The 19,874-nt window shown below is 44.4% G+C and overlaps 1 protein-coding gene across 3 annotated transcripts in view; it reads left to right on the forward strand.

The window, feature by feature from the left end:
- fam49bb (family with sequence similarity 49 member Bb) overlaps nucleotides 1-19,272 on the forward strand; it is a 42,024-nt gene extending 22,752 nt beyond the window's left edge. The window contains exons 3-12 of one of the 3 annotated variants that reach the window (XM_080020662.1): nucleotides 1,044-1,129; nucleotides 2,089-2,210; nucleotides 3,724-3,829; nucleotides 7,559-7,698; nucleotides 10,995-11,072; nucleotides 14,367-14,483; nucleotides 15,086-15,165; nucleotides 16,029-16,155; nucleotides 17,348-17,418; nucleotides 18,499-19,272. In XM_080020662.1, the coding sequence (XP_079876788.1) occupies nucleotides 1,057-1,129; nucleotides 2,089-2,210; nucleotides 3,724-3,829; nucleotides 7,559-7,698; nucleotides 10,995-11,072; nucleotides 14,367-14,483; nucleotides 15,086-15,165; nucleotides 16,029-16,155; nucleotides 17,348-17,418; nucleotides 18,499-18,562 (978 nt within the window). In that variant the 5' untranslated portion in view covers nucleotides 1,044-1,056 and the 3' untranslated portion in view covers nucleotides 18,563-19,272. Of the gene's footprint in view, nucleotides 1-1,043; nucleotides 1,130-2,088; nucleotides 2,211-3,723; nucleotides 3,830-7,558; nucleotides 7,699-10,866; nucleotides 10,907-10,994; nucleotides 11,073-14,366; nucleotides 14,484-15,085; nucleotides 15,166-16,028; nucleotides 16,156-17,347; nucleotides 17,419-18,498 lie in introns of those variants that run through there. The other 2 variants (XM_080020663.1, XM_080020664.1) reach the window with 2 other exon arrangements.
- The last annotated feature ends 602 nt before the right edge of the window (nucleotides 19,273-19,874 follow it).

Genomic DNA, 19,874 nt, shown 5'->3' on the forward strand with positions numbered 1-19,874 from the left:
CTGTTTATTCGTCCCATCAGGTCTGATTGTTCTAGAAATACTGGATTTAAAAGCATGAATGCCCTGAATGAAGATGCTGATCAGGAACTTCCTCCGGTAGAATTAATTGGATGAGGCTTCTTAAATGCAGCGTGCACGTTCTGACTGTGGGTAGATAGTGAACGCAGATTAACCAGCTGATTTCCCCATGGAAGCCTGTGGAAAATGACTTTTAATTTTTATTTTGCCGCCGCCTGGAGCTGGTGACGATGAAAACTCAACGCTCAATGGGATTTCAGCCGAGATAAAAGTGGTTTCCTGGTAGTTGGGAAGGAAGGCGGGGGGGGGGGGGGGGGCGGGGCGCACGGCTGCTTTTGGTTCCCCATCTGTTTGGCAAGTGCGAGGGGCACATAAACCCACACTGGGTCCACTGGGAACACTGGTTTCTACGGACCGTGGGCGCATCTGGGGCAGTAGGGCAGCGCTGCAGCACTGTGGAGGGGTGGGGTGTGGTGGCATTTAGCTTCAATGTTCCATCTTATTTATAGACTTTCCTCTTTCTATAAGTTGATCTATTTAGCGGTAAACTTCTTGTGTTCTGTCCCAAAGCTATAGAGAAGGTTTTCACTGGGTTTGGTGCAGCTCCAGCGCCCGGGAACCAGTTCTCACTGGGTTTTCAATCTGTCAATATCGATCAATCCCGAGCTGTCGTCGATCTGTTTCCAATGAGCGATGGCACTTTTGAGGTTGTGTATGTTAAACAGCATCCAAGTTGAAAATGGAATTATTCCACCATAACATGCAGGAAAATATCCCGGACCGCTTTTTATTTCTTATGTTGTTATTGGAGGAACTGTGGTATTTGTGGGAGTATTTTCTGTTATTTCTGTCGTAAGCAGCTCCAGCAATATGCTATAATAAACTGTAGAGGGGGAATGTCCCTGAATCAGCACTGTAGGTCATTTTATATTTGAATTTATTCAAATGTGAAATAATTGAACAAAAACGAGCAAAATGTCATTTTTAACGTCGTCTTTCTCCTGGTGTTCCTCTCCCTCCCCCAGCAGGAATCCTAACATGGGGAACCTCCTGAAGGTTTTGACCTGCACAGATCTGGAACAGGAGCCCAATTTCTTCCTCGATTTCGAAAGTGAGTTTTTCTTTCTCCACATTTGAAATTGCTGCACTGCACCGCTCCCGAGTGTCAGCTCCCAAAAAAACCCCCAAAAAAACCCACCAGGAACCTTCTAACCCTCACACTCTGCTGACTGTCGCGCCCTCGGGCAAGGGAACGTTTTCTGCACCGAAAAATAAAATATATCTTTGGATTGGAGCCATTGGATCAACTGAACAAAATTGCTTCAATTTTTAAAATGTATTGGTTTAAAATAATATTGTTGAACCAATTTTTTATGTGTATTTATTTCTATTCTCTCTCTATATATAAATATATATATTTGTCTAGGTTTTCTAAGCTTGAAAGTTTTCTCCTGAATTTCTCAAAATTAAACCAAAGAACACATTTTTGAAGCTGTTTGGAATATCAGTCAGGGTGGGGTTGTAAAATATTTTATCTTTCAGTGTTTTTTATGTACACATATATGGTTTATCTTTTTTTCTCTCTTTTTTTGTTCAATGTAATTTACTACTAATTTAGTTACTTAAAAAAAAAAAAAAAAAAAAAAAAAAAATATATATATATATATATATATATATATATATATATATATATATTTTATTTTTTTTTTTTTTTTTTTTTTTGCACAATTTTGTTAAATGTTGTCTCATTTATTGTTGACACACGGGTGTATTTTAAATATGCATTCTTCTAATTAAAGGCCTTTTTAAACTAACCAGTCCAAATAGCCAATATCAACATAATCTTTAAAAAGTAATACAAAAATTCATACAATTTTAATACAATATTTAAAAATGAGAATGTTTTTTAATAAGAGAAGTATTAAAATAAATTGCCTCCAGCCAAAAAATGTTGTGATGATGCCATTTCTAAGTAATGTTTTAAAAAGGGGTAAACGTATCTTGTCTGATTTCAACCTAATTCCTCCAGATAAACGGTCGATATAAGGTATTTTGTTTTCCTCCGCCCAGATGCCCAGCCCACGGAGGCGGAGCGGGCGGTGTGGCAGCAGGTGGACGTGGTGCTGCAGGACGCCAGGGCGATCCTGGACGAGCTACAGGCCTACAAGGGAGCAGGCCAGGAGATCCGGGAGGTGGGAGTGTTATATCATTTTTATTTTGGTGTAGTTTAGTTTATATTGTCTTTATGAAGACAGGATGCTCTGGATCTGCCCGGCTGTAAATCACATTTAAAGGAGAATGATGGAAAAGTCACTCTTTTGGTGCTTGTGCACATCCATCTGGGTCTCTGATGGTTCTGCTAACACACACACACACTGAAATAAGACGACCCCGTCAGTTTGTTGTGAGCTGCGTATTTCAGAGAACATGTCCTGAAACAAGCCGTTGGGATGTCTCCTTCCTACGTCACTTGGAGACTCATTAGAATCAGAACCGCCCTCCATCTGAGTAAAGGTGTTTTTGCGCCGCAGGAACTTTTTCATAGCTCTAAGAACTTTTGCGATCTGCAGGAACTAGGAACATTCGTAGTTCTTGGAATTCCGTTTTGAGGGACTTGTTTTAGCTCCTACTCCAGGGCAGTGACTCACTGGCACAAGGGGAACCTTCAGTGACGTAGGTGCACGGTGATTGGTCCAGATCTAAGTGCGCGGTCCCTCGCCCCCGGGGCACCGACAACAGTCCACCCTGTGGGGTCGCATCGCTCTGGGTGGGGACCAGCCCACGTATGCTCAGCGGTAATAATAAATAACCAATAAAAATAAAACCCCATTGGCTCACAGAACTAGGGGCCTCAGGAGGGTGGCGCCACCCACTGAAACAGCAGGTCAGGAACAGGAAGGGTTTTTAGGCATGTTAGAATGGCCAGAATGCATGATCGGAGTGGTATTATTCATTTATTTTTTACAAAAGACATGTTTTGGGGACCTCAGACCTATTAATTAACTAACTATTAACTTGTTGAAAAAGGAGCATAATAGGTCCCCTTTAAAAATGAAAACACATTTATTCTGCATGTGGAATTAATTAACAGCCTAGTTTTGTCTCCTTATAAAGAAGTGGAAATCTTAAACCACCTGAGATGTAAGAATTTAAAGTGGTAATCCGTGAAATTATTATGTTGAAGAAAACTAACATATATTCATATGTATGGCATATTGATTTACGCCAAACATGCTAAGAAACAACTATTCCATATTTTTAGCTTGAGACCTCTTTTCCTCCATATGCTGTCTCTGTTAATGGCGGGGTCCGCCACGCGCAATCAGTGAAATTGCAGCTGTGGTGAATAACCTGAAGCGGCATAGCTAGTTGTGTAGTTCAATAAACTGTCGATATGGAGGAACATTCACAAAAAATCTCCTCCTCCACCCCAAGGGACCGAAAACAACACATCAGTGGATCAGAAGAAGGAAAACTTGGTACAGTGAAAATGAAGTCTGAACACCGAGCGGTGGCCGTCGGATGAACTGCTTCTCAGTTTCGCATCGCTAAATATGTCAGGGAAAATGGGAGAGCTGTTTTATTTACAGTCTCACAGTTCCTTGGACTTCCTTGTAGTTGATTCAATTCTCATGTCCTGACCCGTGCATCCCGTAGTTGTGGTTCACAAGCTTCTCAAACCTTCCTCTGGTTCTGGCTCGGCAGGCGATCCAGAACCCAAACGATGAGATGCTACAGGAGCAGGCCTGGAACGCCGTGGTGTCGCTGGTCGGGAAGCTCAAGAAGTTCTACCAGTTCTCCCAGAGATTAGGTACCAACCCCGTTTGGGCTTTACTCCAAATCATTATATTTATTAATTTTTGACAAAATGTGAAATCTCAAATCAGAAAAATGTCAAGGTTTCTGGAGGCCGTTTCCATGGTTTCAGCGAGTTCTGCCAAATGAACTGGTCGGAGAATTCGCCTTAAAGATCCGGATTGGTTATTCATTAGGCCACGCCCCTACCACTTCAAGCCACGCCCACTCATGTTTTTCAGCCTCTGAAATTTGAGTCTGAAATTTTCAAAGTTTGTCTACAAAACTTAAAACATGGCATTGTAAAACATTCAGAAACATTATTTTTTAATTTGTAAATGACAAAATGTTATGTTTCCCTTAGTTTTATCAATAATGACTCTCAATCACCTCCGGAGAGGGAGCACGAGGGGGCGCAATTAATAAAATAAATACAAATTTACCAATTTCTAGTCTTTATACATCGGTTCGTTGTTCAAAGTGAAGCGACTTAACGAAGTGCATGATGGGTAAAGTTAAGCTACAACTCAAATTTTGTTTATAAATTTCACTCCGATTTTAAAGCTCAAACGTGTGGAAATCCAGTTTCCACATTTTTGAGTTTGTGCTCATCGAAGAAATAAATGCGTCAAAAAAATAAATGCATGGATTCATTTTCTCCGATGTCTCCTCTGTATGTTAAAGAACGTGCACCGTGCACGTTTTCAAACGTATTTTTACACAACGACCTTCTGCGTAACCTTAAGGGCTGCGTGTGCACGGTGTGTGTGCATCTGCACTATTGGCTGCTGAGCTGCAAAATATTAGCATATAAACACACACACACACTCTGACTCCATGCTGCTGTCTCTGACCCCTGTGTAGATGGGTCTACAGGCAGCCTCATTAGCGTGGAGGGGGTGAGGCGTAGTTCTACGTGATCTTATTGTGACCCCGAGGCTCGCGGGGTGGGTGAGGGTGGACGGTGGGGTGGTCCGCCATGCCTCGGCGACCACAACCCTGTAATCCCAGTCAATGGAAGCAGCGGCGAACTGCAGCTGTTATGTAACCAAGTAGGTTATCTTCCCTGCCTCCCGGATCCAGGTCCAGATCCAGCTCCTGGTTCAGATCCAGCTCCTGGTTCAGATCCAGCTCTGGGTCTTGCACTGCTCCAGGTCCAGGTCCAGATCCTGGCTCGTTGTGGAGGGTCGTGGGTGGTCTTCGCCATATCCTGATCTGGAGCTGGATTTGGATCTGGTTCTGCATTTAGTTCTGGAGCCGGAGCTGGATCTGGTTCTGGATTTTGATCCGAGTCTGGAGCTCCATGGTTCCAGGCTGGTAGGGCTGTCTGGGCGGAACTGGGAGTGATATGATGATATGGTGGATTTTGTGTATTTGTGGTGGATTTCCATGGTTTCTTGATGTTGTCGCTGTAAATATATAAAATAAAAAATGGTAAAATATTACAAATAAAATAAACAATAAGTAGTAAAAAAAAAAAAAAATTTGCAGTTGCAAAAATAAACAGACATCTGCAACCTTTTTAAATGATCAATAGAAAGATACTTAATTCATCCCCAGAGGGACATTTCAGTGCCAGCAACGGCTCAATAAAATATAAAGGAGAAAATGGAAAATGCGGAAATATAAAATAAAAACAGTTGACTGTTTAATAAAAAATGGCAATATACACTAAACCTAATGACAAACAACAAAATATACAACAGTAAAAACTCTTGACCCCTAGTGACCCAAAAATATAAACGATCTGGTCAGAATCTGTTCTTGTACACTAACTAATGAAATAAAGTGAGCAATGAACCAGAAAGATGAACTTATGAGAAGAGAAATAGCCACCATTAAGATTAAATAAAAACATGGAATGTACAATAAACCTGTTGATAAACAATAAATAAAACACATGAATAATCTCCATAACTAGAGTATAGAAAGGTATGAAATAGAATTTTAGCCAAATATTCATATATCAACAATATAAATCTTGAGTGACTGTTTATGTTTTCCTTCCATTCATGCACCGGGGGGGGGTGTGTCCCCCTCCCAGGCTCCGCCCCCGCTCCGCCCGCCCCCCCGCATTCTGTTTGTGCGCTCGGCCGTGACCTGACGTGATCAGACGTCCCCTCCGCCCTCCTCCACCCAGACATGCTGGAGAGGCTTGTTTTTTCGGAAGCAGCTCCATCTCTCGCTCTGTTTTGACTGCGACGGGGGGTGGGGGGTGACTGCAGCAGCAGCAGCACTACGGCCATTTTTAATCTGCCTCCTCGCTGCAACCGCTGTCCCCAGCAGATGGAGGTCGTTAGTCTCCTTAAGTGGTTGGTGCTCTGAGTCGCTGCTTCACTTATTGTTTTTTTGTTTTTTTTTAGTAAATCTTTATATTTATACGGCACGTTTTAAAACATACGGTTACACAGTGCGTCACAAGCAGACAGGCGGCCAAAAAGAAACGCAACGGAAGAAAATTAAAAGCAGATAGTGCGCATTTAAACTTAATTTAATAAAGTGAAATTAGAAAACAAATAAAATAGTAACAAAAATAAAAGACTGATCTCACATTACACAAATGGAGGGTTTATTAAATACTATTATAGAATTATAGATTATACTATTATAGAATATAAACTATATTAAGGGCTTATAGATGTCTTTTAGCTGTAGCTTGGTATATTATGTCAGCATAATTCATTATATATATATATATATATATATATATATATATATATATATATATATATATATATATATATATATATATATATATATATATATATATATATATATAAAAAATGTATTTATTTTTTGCGGTTTGAGTGCCCCTCCCGCAGTGCATAGTTAATTAGGGTTGTATTATGTTCAACGCGGCTTTGTATTTACCTTGTGTCAAAACAATGAGTAATCCTCCGTGAATGGACATCCATTCCCCGCACGCAGACACTCCCGTTTGTGCCAATTAGATAATGAGGCTCATGCCCCCCCCTCCCCCACTCAGAGTGGCGCTGGGCTCCGGGGCCCCGGGCGTTTTGGGAGCCACCGCTTTCCCTCCCGGCTCCTGAGGGCACTTCAGCCAGCTGACATTTTATTTGAGGCATGGCGGGCATAGAAAGCCCCCCCACCCCCAACCCGAAATGAATCAAACCTCGGACCCGGGTTTCAACGCTTTCAAAATATTTAGGATGGATGAGGTTCAGGGCTGTGATGATGGAAATTGATTTTGACTGTCGTGGTGGAAATCAAAGTCTGATGATGGTTTTATTTTGAATGTGAAATATCCTAAATTCAACACCGAGAGGCATGAAAACAATGTTTTTATAAAAGATCTAAAAGAAATGGGACTTGATTTTCAGTCTTTTTTTTTAACAAATAGACGCAGGTGAGTTGGAGAAGTGGAGTAAAATGAATTATGTTAATCATTAGTGTTCTAATGGCCCAAAATGAAGGAATAAGTCAGGGGTTCCAAACTTTCCCCTCCCCCATCTGCCTGTAATTTACTTAACCTTGCTGACAAAACGCAATCTCACCACAACAAAAATAAAAATCACAGTAATTAGTGAAATTACAGAGATATATTTTATGAGGTGGGGGTCGACATAAAAAACAATTTTGCTGCAGACCGCTTGAAGTTCCTGCGATGGCCCCTAGGAGGCCACAGCCAACATTTGGAAACCCCAGGTGCAGCTCAGTAATGGGTGTGATCTCTGTATTGGAGGGACACGGTGCGTCGGCGTTTACAAGCTGTGTTTGTGTACAGAGGCGGCGCTGCACGGCCTTCTGGGAGCTCTGACCAGCGAGACCTACAACGACCCCACGCAGCACCTGGAGCGCGAGCAGGCGCTGGCCAAGCAGTTTGCCGAAATCCTGCACTTCACGCTGCGCTTCGATGAGCTCAAGGTCAGGCCAATATTCATAAAGAGACACATTTATAGATGTGTGAAGAAGGTAGCGATCCGTCAGATCGTCTTTGCGTTCTTGCCGGGAAAGGCAGACCCCGCCACCACATCATATAGAGGAGGGCTTGTGGAGACGGGTGCCTTCAGTGAAAATAATCCAGCGGATTACCACTTTAACTGCATTTGGTTACGCAATATAAACGACACACAAAGTGCACCGTTTACGCATTTCATTTGTTTGTCGTCATATTCTTTCAATTCTTTCTTTCAATTTCTTTCTCTTTGGATGATGACGATTTGGATGAGATACTTCATTCATCTGCGGAGGGAAATGACGGCGTTCCAGCAGCTCGCATCAGAACCAATAAACTGACAAAGAAATAAAAACAGAATATGGGAAAAACAACGGCAATATACAACAACGGTAAAATAGATTGGCATAAATAGAAGATAATTTGAATAGAAAAGAATAAAATAAACTGACAAACAGAAAACTCTTAGTCACAAATGATTGGTCTTACTTTCAGAATGGGCAAATTAGGATTTGTGTAAAATTTGTGTGGCAGAATCTCACCAGTTCTTAATTTCCTCCCAATATATTCCACATGCCCCCGTGGACGGGTGGAGAGACTTAGTCCTGCGTCTCCAAAGGCCCAGACTCAGTTAATCATCCTCCGTCCCCCTTTTTCCACGAACACTCGTGCGTCCTTTCTCCTCCGAGGCCTCCACCTCCTCCACCTCTTGGATGTCCCTGCAGGCCAGCGGACGCCACTCAGCTGTTGGCGCTGAGCCTCCTCTGATCGTCGCTGATAAGCGGTTAATTAGATCCGCGACTCCGTCCCGTTGGAACCTCTGGAGGAAAAACCAGCCTGAGGAACAGTGAGGTTCAGTGAACCAGCAGAAACTATGTGGAGAGAAGAAAGTTCTGGATCTCTCTCTACGTCGTCCTCAGACGAGCCTCCCATCGGCGTCTCCTGTCATCCCTGTTCTCCATACACCTGAGCAGCTCCTTTGTGCTTTCTGCAGCAGCATCTTTCCTCAGCACGTCCACATAGGTAGATGCGTGACGTCCTCTTGATCCATGCCCGTGTGTTGGTTCCCGCAGTACAAGCTTTTTGGCCGGGAGTTCTCTGTGGCGGTGGCGACGGCCTGCTAGTCTCATCCTCCTTACTGCTATGTTCTCTGATACACTGGGTAGTGCCCCATACAGACGTTGGTTGGTAATGTGTTCGTCCTGGTTGATGTTCAGGACCACACGTATCATTCTGGTGTAGCAGCCATCCAGGGACTTCTGCAGGGCCTTTGTTAGTGTCCAGCACTCGCAGCCGTATAGGAAAACGGACTCCACAGGGGATGGGATGAAGGAAGAAGCGGCCACTTTATTCCTAACCTCGGTCAGGACGCCCTTAACGCCCAAAACCGCTTTGAGTTTCGTTGGCGCCTGGATCCCTCAAGGTGCTGGATACATTCATCAGAGGTTCTGATCCATGTCGACATGAGAGCTCCACACCGCTGCTGCTTTCCACCGCGTCCCAAACGTTTTCACATCCCTACCGGGTGGAGATCCTGAGACGATGGAGGTTGATTAGATGTTTGCCTTCATGAACAGGTGTACAGCTGTGAGTCTGACACCACTTCGCGTTTGCAAAATGGCGTCAGACTCCGCCGCCCAAACCCCAGTTTGTTGGGTGGCCGGTGTAGGCGGACCGGGGGTCCTGTGCAGACCGGGAGGCTGAACTGGTTCCTCTTAAATCCTGAGACACAAACACCCTCCTTTCTTAAAAACAGAAGCCCCCCCCGGGGGCGCTTTTCCGCGACACAACCCCAATTAGTGCCCAGTACCCAAGGTGGCATGCCAGGCCCCGGCATCAATCTTTCACTCACAGCAGTTAAAGTGACCCAGTTAAAGTGTCTGGACCCCCGCCCCCCTGGTGTTGGGATGGACTGGGACGGCACCAGTCTATTGTGGCAGGATTGCGCTGCTGCCAACACTCTGGGACGGTGGTGAAATGGGGATAAATAGCCTGAGGAGGAGGAGGAGGAGGAGGAGATGCTTCTCTGATTGGCCGAGCTGCCCGTCGGAGGTGACGGTGCCTGATTGGCCTCGTTGTTTTGGGGTGTGAGGGCGCCGCCGAAATGATCTTCACGTCCCTGGAAACAATGTCGGGTGGATTCGGCAGCAGTTTAGGTTCCGTCTCAGCCGCGCTCTCTCTGTCCGTTAGGGGTGGGAGTGGCCAGGGATCTCCCAGTATGATAATATCACAATACTTATGTCCTGGTACGATATCATCACGATCACTTTTAAATTTTATTTTTCTGCTATACACAAAGTAATACCATATTGCGATGTATTATTGATCTCCCGGAGCTGGAAGCGCTGACGCCATGACCTCATGGAAGCCGCCAGGGGTTTGTTTACATGTGGTCGGTGCTTTAACGACATGTTTAGTTCAGTGCGTCGTCATTAAAAGTTTCTCCAACTTTAAGAGCGGCGCCGTGCAGCAGTGCGTGTGGATACTGTGATGGGTGTAGCGCCTGCGTCCACCTCCAGCTTCACAAAGCGCTTGTTTGTCTGGTGATTTGAACGTGTTGAGAATCTTAAATGGCTTCAGATGATGGCGGCTTCTTCCCTTGTAAACACAGTCAACCTGCCGCTGCTGCTGGTGGTGGTGCTGGTGGTGATGCTGCGTATTTAAGAAATGGAAGCAGTGTACTTGGCTTTTGGGAGTGGGCGGCAGACTTTTTGAAAACGTGAATGTGGCCAGTAAACGTATTACACGTCAACAGTGTTTTAAAACGTATTTGTGTCGACAGAACCTGAAAATGTAAATAAACTAATAAATAAATAAAACTCCAGTCGTGACGTCACTTTCAATACGATACATTTTAAGAAAAATACTGCAAAATTTTGCTGTATCCATGTCCCCCCCCCACCTGCTCTCTTGCTCTCCCTCTTTCTATCGCTCTCTTCTTTTCTATTTCCTGTTCTCTCGCTCTGTCTTTCTCATCCCCTCCCTCTTTCTTTCACTCTCTCTCTCTCCGCCCTCTTCCTCTTTCTATCGCTCTCTCTCTCTTTGCATCTTTCTGTTTTCTGTGCGGCTCTCTCGTTTTATTCCTTTGGGATTTTTTCACCCTTTGATAATTCTGCCGATGAAGTTATTACTTTTTATCAAGCTCTTTCTGGTGCCAATGTTTTTAACATGATAATCGTGAGTTGTCTTTTTCATTTGATTATCAATACTCGATGATGAATAATCATGTGATGACAATGGTCTCTTGTTTTGGTGCTCTCTCCAGATGACAAATCCCGCCATTCAGAACGACTTCAGCTACTACAGGAGAACCCTGAGCCGCATGCGGATCAACAACGTTCCGGTGAGTTCTCCACCAACACGCCACCACCTGCTCAGGAACACAGGAAATAACACCGATTACATCTAGTTATTCATTAAAAGCTGACCTTTTACACCCGTTTTAGTGCTGTTAATAATAGAAACTTTATCGATCCCCAGAGGGAAATCTCAGTGTCACATCAGCTCATATCAAAATTGGCAATTATAATTATAATATAAGAATCCTAATTAGAAAATGGCAAGATGCAATAAACCCGAGGATTACCTGAAAAAAGTAAAGCTGAAGGCTTTACTGCAAGATAAAAAAAATGGGGAATGTCCAATAAGTATCAAAATAAACTGTACATTTATAAGATAAAAAATAAAATTGGCGATTCCAGTTACCCACTGATACAAAACATTAGGTGTGAACCTAGAATTAACAAAAACAATAAAATGAGCCCAAAAATCAACAATAAGCAAGAAAATGCTCCATGAACGCTGCCCTTTAGTAGCTTTGGTCGGTGCAGAATGAAGCCTGCTCTGTGGCTGGTGGGTGATAACGTTCTGTTTATGGCATTTAGAGCGGTTGTACCAACAGCTTTAAAATACAGAAAACAGGTCTTTGCTTTAGATGTAAGATGTCAAGCGTGTGACGGTGGTTGAGCTCTTTCCTAGTGTTGATTCATCTTGCCGCTGAGTGAACTGACTTGGGCGTCTTGAGCTGAGTTGGTCGACGTCCTGAGTGAGAGACGGGACTAAAGCTTACGTCGGTAAGTCTGTCCGACACCAACAGAGCTGGCCCTGTGGAAGATGAACGCTCCGAGACGAGGTGCGGAGGAGAAGCACCAGAAGTTCTCAAAATATTCAAAAGAGCAGGCTCTAAGGGAGAGAGTCGAAAGGCTTGGGTCCGCGGGCCTCCGCCAGGCGGGTTTGGACCGCGTGCGGGAGCTGAAAATCTTAAAAAGGAGACTTTTCAGATGTTTGGTTCTTTTTGCCTCCTGAAGAAGGCCGTCTCGTACAATGAGTCACAAGGGGGCTTCTCATTGTGTAATACTCAGTCTCCCATGATGCAACATGGTACGTTGACCGGCAACAATGGATTCCGCCCGTGGCCCGAACCTTTTGTCTGGTACAACCGAAAACCCGGACGCTCGTTCCTCGGAGGCCCCGGAGAAGCAGACGCCGCCTCCTCCTGCCGGGACGTGAGGACCCCACGTGGAGAATCACTCAGGAATTCTGGGACACTCGGCGAAGGGCAGCCATGCGAGCTGACACGCCCTACAGACTGATCCGAGATCAGACGACCCCGGGGGCCTCTGGAAACGCAGGTCGCCATGGGAACGGTATCTGGGGTCGTAGCCAGGTCGTCCCTCTCTGGTGAGCATCAGCAGCTGGGACTACAGAGTCTGACCAGTTCACTGGACCGGTCCTGGACTGGTGGACAGGTCAGCGACTGGTAATGGGCTGGTTGCGTACTGGTGGACTGGTCATGCCATCATTCACACATTCCCTCTTGTTTAAACCAATAGGCAACTTATATTGTTAAATTAGCCAAACCCGTAAGGAAACGGATACAAGCTGCGATGGATCTGTGAGATGGGATTCAAACCCTCGACCTCCCCATGTCTCCACTATCTCCAAACAGAAGCATTCAAGTCCAAGATTCAACTTCAACAAAAAAGGGGTTTAAAGTGGAGATCCATCAGATGGTGCGTTTCGGGTGGATTACACTTCAGGTCCCAGAATTCCAATGGAAGCTGCAACATTGTTTTCCAGGTTTATCCAGGCTTCCCCTCGTCTTGGCTCCATGCATCCATTGTTTTTTGTTTTAGTTTCAGTGTTTTTGTCACTGGAGGTGGCGGCGATATATTGAAGTAATTTGTTGTGAATGTTCATCCATGTCAACGATTGACCTCTTGCACGTGCGGAACACCCCGTCGCCAACAATGGAAACTGGATGGAGGCGAGCCTGCAGGACACACTGAACGGCTGTTTCTCAAAGGCTGCCATCTAGAAAAGTATGAAACATGGGATTTCTTCACAAAAACGACCACTCGGATTACCACTTTAAAGCAGATGTTGACGTTTGGGTGGTGGTTGTTCATATTGTAGGTATCAGCTTTTTGGAGAAAACGATATTACATTTAAACTGCACCAGATGTGTAGCATGCAGTGGCATGGAGGACGTTGAAGCGGCGCTCGCTGTCAGAGCTCTAGTCTCCATTTCCCCAACGCAACTCAAACGTCCTGATCTGATGGGACCGCAGCGCAGCGTCTCCGTCGGAGCCACTGGTCTCCAGACGAAGCCGTCAGCGTCGGGTCGGAGATGAAACGCTGCCGTCGCCGCGACAACGAGCAGACTCCACTTATAAGTGATGACTTAAAATAAATTTAAAAAATAATAAATAGATAAAAACAAAAGGGATGTGACTTGACATCGCCGCTGATTATTTATATCATTGTCTTTTGTGTTATTTTTATTAAACGGAGGCAGACTGGAGGCCAGGAAATGTTCCTGCTGCTCCTTAAACATGGAGGAGGGTCTGGAACACAGATCTCTGAGGGGGAACGAGGTGTGTTCTCCACGTTCTCCTTGTTCTCCCGTATCACAGAGGAGACCAGTGTGTGAACAGAACCAGAACCTGAACTGATGTTCTGATCAAACTGTGATGTAAACTTGCTTTTATAAATGTCCTCATTGGAAGTCTTTGGACAAAAGCTTCAGCTACATTACCTAACACTGTGTGTGCTGTTTATGTCCATTCATTTTCTCTACTAGTTCATTTCTAGGTTTGAAATTTTTTTTTTCCTTTTTATTTTCTTCTTTTAATTAAATGTTGTTGTTTTTTTTTGTTTCTATTTATTGCTTATCATTTGAATCTTGAATGTTGATTATGGTATAGTGCCAATTGTTTATTTTTAGGTTCATTGTTTTACTATGTTTGTAGTTTGCTTTTTTTCTGTATTCTAGTTGATTAGGTTTATTGCATATGGGCATATTTGTTTTTCTATTTTTATACCTGTCATTATAATTATTATTATTACTCTTATTGCCTATTTTGGATGTGAACTGCTGTGACAGTGCAGTTTCCCTCCAGGGATGAATGAAGTATATTTCTATCTATATAGAGTGTATGTAATATAATTCTAGAGGAAGCGGTTAAGGCCCTTCTTCCTGCAGCCACACCACCTGGCTTAGTGCCCTTGAGCCAAACACACAATCTTTCCAAGGGTTTCTCCATTGGTTTGGGGGGGAGGTCTAGCAGGGATGCTTTCGGGCTTGGAGTGGAGGCAGCACCATCATTGAACTCCCTTTAATGTTTTGTCCTCTCAGGCGGATGGCGAGAACGAGGTGAACAACGAACTGGCCAATCGCATCTCTCTGTTCTACGCCGACGCCACGCCCATGCTGAAGACGCTGAGCGACGGCACCACAAAGTTCGTATCCGAGGTGAGGGTGAGGAGGGAGGGTGAGGAGGAGGAGGGTGAGACGGGTGAGGAGGAGGAGGGTTAGACGGGTGAGGAGGGAGGGTGAGGAGGAGGAGGGTGAGACGGGTGAGGAGGAGGAGGGTGAGGAGGACGGGTGAGGGTGAGATGGAGGGCGAGGAGGGTGAGGAGGATGGGTGAGATGGAGGGCGAGGAGGAGGAGGAGGACGGGCGAGGAGGGTGAGGAGGAGGAGGAGGAGGAGGGTGAGACGGGGGGACGGTAGCTCAGGCGGTAGAGCTGGTGGTCTAGTAATCTAAAGGTTGCTGGTTAGATCCCAGGCTCCTCCTGCTAGCATGCTGTAGTGTCCTTGAGCAAGACACTTAACCCCTAATTGCTCCTGATGGCTGCGTCCGTCGGTGTTTGAACAATTGTAAGTCGCTTTGGATAAAAGCGTCTGCTCAATGTCGACTAAATGACTAAATGAGATGGAGGGCGAGGAGGAGGAGGAGGAGGAGGAGGAGGGTGAGGAGGACGGGCGAGGAGAGCGAGGAGTGTGCGGGGTCCGGCCCCTTTCACTTCCTGTCTGGTTGAGTTTGACGCCTGTTGTTTCCGCCTGGTCTTTCCAGAATAAAAACCTTCCGATCGAGAACACGACGGACTGCTTGAGCACCATGGCGAGCATCTGCAAAGTCATGTTGGAAACACCGTGAGTGCCCCGCCCGAGCACCTGCCTGCACCGCACCACGTGACCATGATGGCAGTTAAATACCATGAACTGCCCAAACCTCTGTAAAATATTTTGACTTTTGTTTTATTGGAATTAAATTTGGTCCAGTTGTAGACATTCCGTGCGTCGTTGTTCAAATGATCTACGTCATAACGTTGTGTTTTCGACCTTTTATCGCTTTGAGATCATTCCAGGCGAAGATGGAGAACATCAACTTGCTTTTGTTTGCGAGTTGTAATAGTTTTGTGTTGCCGACAGATGGATCCCATCGCTTCCTCCAAGGGCACCACCACCCACTAAAGCGTGCACCACCATGCACGCTTTAGTTGTGGAGATGATGAATAATTTTGGGTCCTTTTAAGGCAAAGTGAATGAAATGGTTCAGGGCCCAATGAAAACATTTACAGCACAATTTGAAATGTTCCATTCCACTGCGTTGGGCTTGGTGGAGGAGTGGGATGTTGATTTGACAAACAAACAATAAAGGAATTAAGTAATTTTTTACAGAATGGTGATTGGCTGGTTTGAATTTGGTCCAACATCACTTGTCTTCGCTCAACCTCACTCATTGACCATTTTAATGGAGAGTTTTGTTGGTGACGTGGCCAGAAAAGCGTCATTTTTCCAAAAGTCAAAAATAAGGATTATCCTTTTAACCACGAAAATAAAACAAAATATGCCTTTTGTGAAATTGTACACGGTGGTTTTAAACCGATGTCAGTCCAGGCCGAGGGCCCTCATCCTCTGATGTATCCACAACGGACGCTAATGGGAAGCGTGAGGGACACGCCGGAGGGGTCAAGGTCAGGCCTGGGCGTGTTGTAATGCCTGGTGTTTTCCAGGGAGTACCGCAGCCGCTTTGCCAGCGAGGAGACGGTGTCGTTCTGCCTGCGAGTGATGGTCGGTGTCATCATCCTCTACGACTACGTGCACCCGGTCGGGGCCTTCGCCAAGTCCTCCAAGATCGACGTGAGTGTGGAATGGGTGTGTGTCAGCAACGTCATCATAATAATAATAATAATAATAATAATAATAATAATAACCATTTTTAAAGCACCTGTCATACACAACGTGCGAATTAAACGGCTCAACATTAATATAATGGAATCCAGTTGAAATTATTAAAAAGCCGGTATATCTGAAGTTAATTGACTTTTTTTGACCACATTGGGTTCGGCAGTTATGCAGCCGATGTGTCCCACAAAAAACATTTATTTATCCTGTACGTTATGTTTATCACTACTTTTAAGTTACTCACCAAAGTAAGCCCAGACGTCCAACGAGGACTGATAAAGTCATCTGTGTTTGTTTTTACCTGCGTTGAGGCTCGGACACGGCTCTCCAAGGAGGAAGCGACGCTGCGTTCAAGGGAAACTCGAAAAACCAATGTGTTTCGGGAAGTGATGATGTGTTCACTAGAACTCGGAAATGTTCTTTTACATTTATTTTTTTAATCTATTAAAAGCTTCTTTGCGTGTTTATTTCAATTAATTTGTTTGGGCTGTAATATATTTATCACATTACACATTATTTTTAACTTTTTGTGTCCTTTTTCCACTTTTGGGTCAACGCTCAATAGATGATCATATTCTATAATGAGGCTGAACGTCCATTTCCTGTACGTTTCCTCTGTAAAAGCTGTATTTGACACGATGATGAAAATGTTCCGCTCCACAATGTGTCTCTTACCCTAAACCCGTGTTGACAAAGGCTTTTCAAAATCTTTAACCTGGAATAGATAACCCTAACCCTAACCGTTTCAGCGACCAGCGCAATTTCCCATTTTCCACTCGATGAAACTAAACCTCCTTCAATGTGCTGCTGCTGCACATTAGAGCTGCACCCAGCGAGAGGGAGCATCGCAGAAGTACTGTGGTAGTGGTTGAAGAAGGTCATAGTAGCAATACTGGGGCGGTTGTAGAAGTAGTACCTGAATGGCGGTAGTAATACTCTGGTACTCTGGTAGTAATACTCTGGTACTCTGATAGTCGTAATCTGGTAGTAGTACTCTGGTAATCTGGTAGTAATACTCTGGTACTCTGATAGTAGTACTCTGATAATAGTACTCTTGATCTGCTGTCAACAACAGATCAGGATGTTTTCCTTGATTCATAACGTTGTGGTTGTTGCTGAGGATCAATGTGTGTTTGTTCCTCTGCAGATGAAAGGCTGCATCAAGGTCCTCAAGGAGCAGCCTCCCAGCAGCGTGGACGGGCTGCTCAACGCTCTCAGGTAACACCTGTGCTTTAAACTCTTGTTTCTTCAGTCGTGTTGTTGTTGTTGTTGTTTTTACAGGTAAATCAGTTGAACTGTGACGTGTTTAAACCTCCGTCACAACATCTGCTCAAAACAATTTAAATCAGCGCTGGACAATAAAACTTTTCCTCAAAGTCAAAATAAAACACACTGCGTGGTCTCGCTAAAAGATTCCGCTGATCAGTTCATTTCCACGTTGGGCAAGTGGCAGTGGAAAGCCAATCGCTTTGCACGATCTAAAGCCGACCTCTGACCTCTGACCAATGAGGTTAGTGGATATAGAAGTAAGCCCCGCCCCCTCCCCGGTGGACAGCTTGTAAACACGGAGCAGCGTCAGAGAGATGATGTCATGGTTGACGACAGGGACACATACATCCATAGTTTGATGTTTGTTGATATTTAAGTTCAACCAAAGCAGACGATAAGTATTCACTGTGTCAAATACAACACAACTATTACTTATTTACACTGACTTGTCATGTTTATAGATATATAAATATTCACTGTGTCAAATACAACACAAACTATTACTTATTTACACTGACTTGTCATGTTTATAGATATATAAATATTCACTGTGTCAAATCCACTTTTGAAGGCGTTTGAAATGAAAAGCAGTGTTTTATTGGATGCTGCGTCCAAATGATGTTGATGTGAAAACACAAACAATAAACCTGTTAGGAACGGAGTCGCCATGACAACCAGCTGGCGGCGGTCAGCAGCGTTCAGCGTGTCCTGGAGGTGACGACGTCCAGGACACGCCGGAGAGAATCATGCGTTAAAGAGCTTAAAAAAACATTTGACAAATAAAGTAAGTCCTGTCAGTTAAGCTATTTAAAAAAAATAAATACATAAATAAATATGAATATTTTGACTTGAAATCAAATAACTTCAGTTTGTGAACAATAAACGCGGTGGTGGTCGGTGTTTGGGCGGTGTTTGTTTTATTGTTTTCTTTCGAACCCGTTGTGGGGTTCAGTGTAAAGTGGGCTCGGGGCTCGGGCTCCAGTTGCAGGATCTGCTCCTCATGTCGGTGTCTCTCTGTGGAACCCGCAGGTACACGACCAAACACCTAAACGACGAGTCCACCAACAAGACCATCAAGAGCATGCTGCAGTAGCCGCTACGCTACGCTGCGCTGGCCGCCAGGCTAACGGCTACGCTGGCCGCCAGGCTAACGGCTACGCTAGCCGCCGCCACCGCTGGCCTGGGGAGGGCGTGGCACTCCTCAACGCTGTCGGTGCACAAAATGTGTTTATGCTGTTTTGTTTTGTTTTGTTTTTATCTGAATACAAGCTGTGGCTCCGCCCTTTTTTTTTTGTTGTTGATTTTTTTAATGCATAATGCTACTGCCACGACGTTCGTATTTTTCTGTGCCAAAAAAACTAAAAGATGTTTTGGAAACGTTGGAGAGGTTTTTTTTGGACAAAGGCCCTCGGATCCTGGGGTGTTTTTTTAACGTGTTTGTCACGAGTGCTCTGACTTGAAAATTTAAAAGAGATGGAGATATATATAAATATATATAGAGAAGTATATATATATATTTTTTGTTTTGATTCGTTATTTAATATTTCATCTTCATGGTTTCAACACCGTGATGTCACTTCCTCTATTTAAATTCTGATGGTTCCGTTTGATTTGTCTGCTCAGTTGTGCATTAAATGTTTTGTTATTGAAAAGGTACTTTGTCAAAATGAGATTCTTATGAAAACTGTTTGTTTTACATTTTTGCCTGTTTTTTTTTCTCGTTTGTTGTTGTTGTTTACGTTGCTGTTGTGTTGTTTACTGTACTGACAGTACAACACGGCTGGAAAAGAACCATCGAATAAAAGGAGGAATCTTGTTTTGTTTTCTACCACGGAATCCTCCTTCCTGTCTGTCCTTCCGTCTCATGTCTCCCGTCCCTCCTTCCTGTCTCTCAGTTAATATCACATTGTCATGGAGGTGGGTACAACTCCACGTCCCGTCTTAATATCCACAAATAATGAAATGATCACATGTTTCCATGAAGGGTTGGGTGGAAAGTGAGGAGTCAGCCATCAGATCCCTACAGCTGGAGGAAGAGATGAGATGGGGTCAAAGGAGGTGGAGAAGAGCAGAGGTGGAGGTAGAGAAAAAGACAAGTGGTAGAGTAGTTGTATTAACGGTGAAGAGTGAAAGTAGGGAGTGGGTGGAGGTACATTGGTGTTGAACGTAGAGGAAGAGGGTGGGGATGGAGTCGAGGGAGGTGGAGAAGTCGACGTGGAGTAGTGTGATTAGTGGTAAAAGTAGAGGTGGAGTACGCGCCCTTCCTCCTCCTTTCTGTCTTTTCCAGGTGAGGGCTCAAGATGCTGCGGCTGCCGCTACCTCAGCGTCAAAATAATTGTTCAATTTCAAATATTGTTTGTTAACCAAGCATCCACCTCATTTGACCAGAATCCAGAGTCACTGTG

This window comes from Zeus faber (genome assembly GCF_960531495.2).
Source record: "Zeus faber genome assembly, chromosome: 19".
In the NCBI taxonomy this organism is placed as follows: domain Eukaryota; kingdom Metazoa; phylum Chordata; class Actinopteri; order Zeiformes; family Zeidae; genus Zeus; species Zeus faber.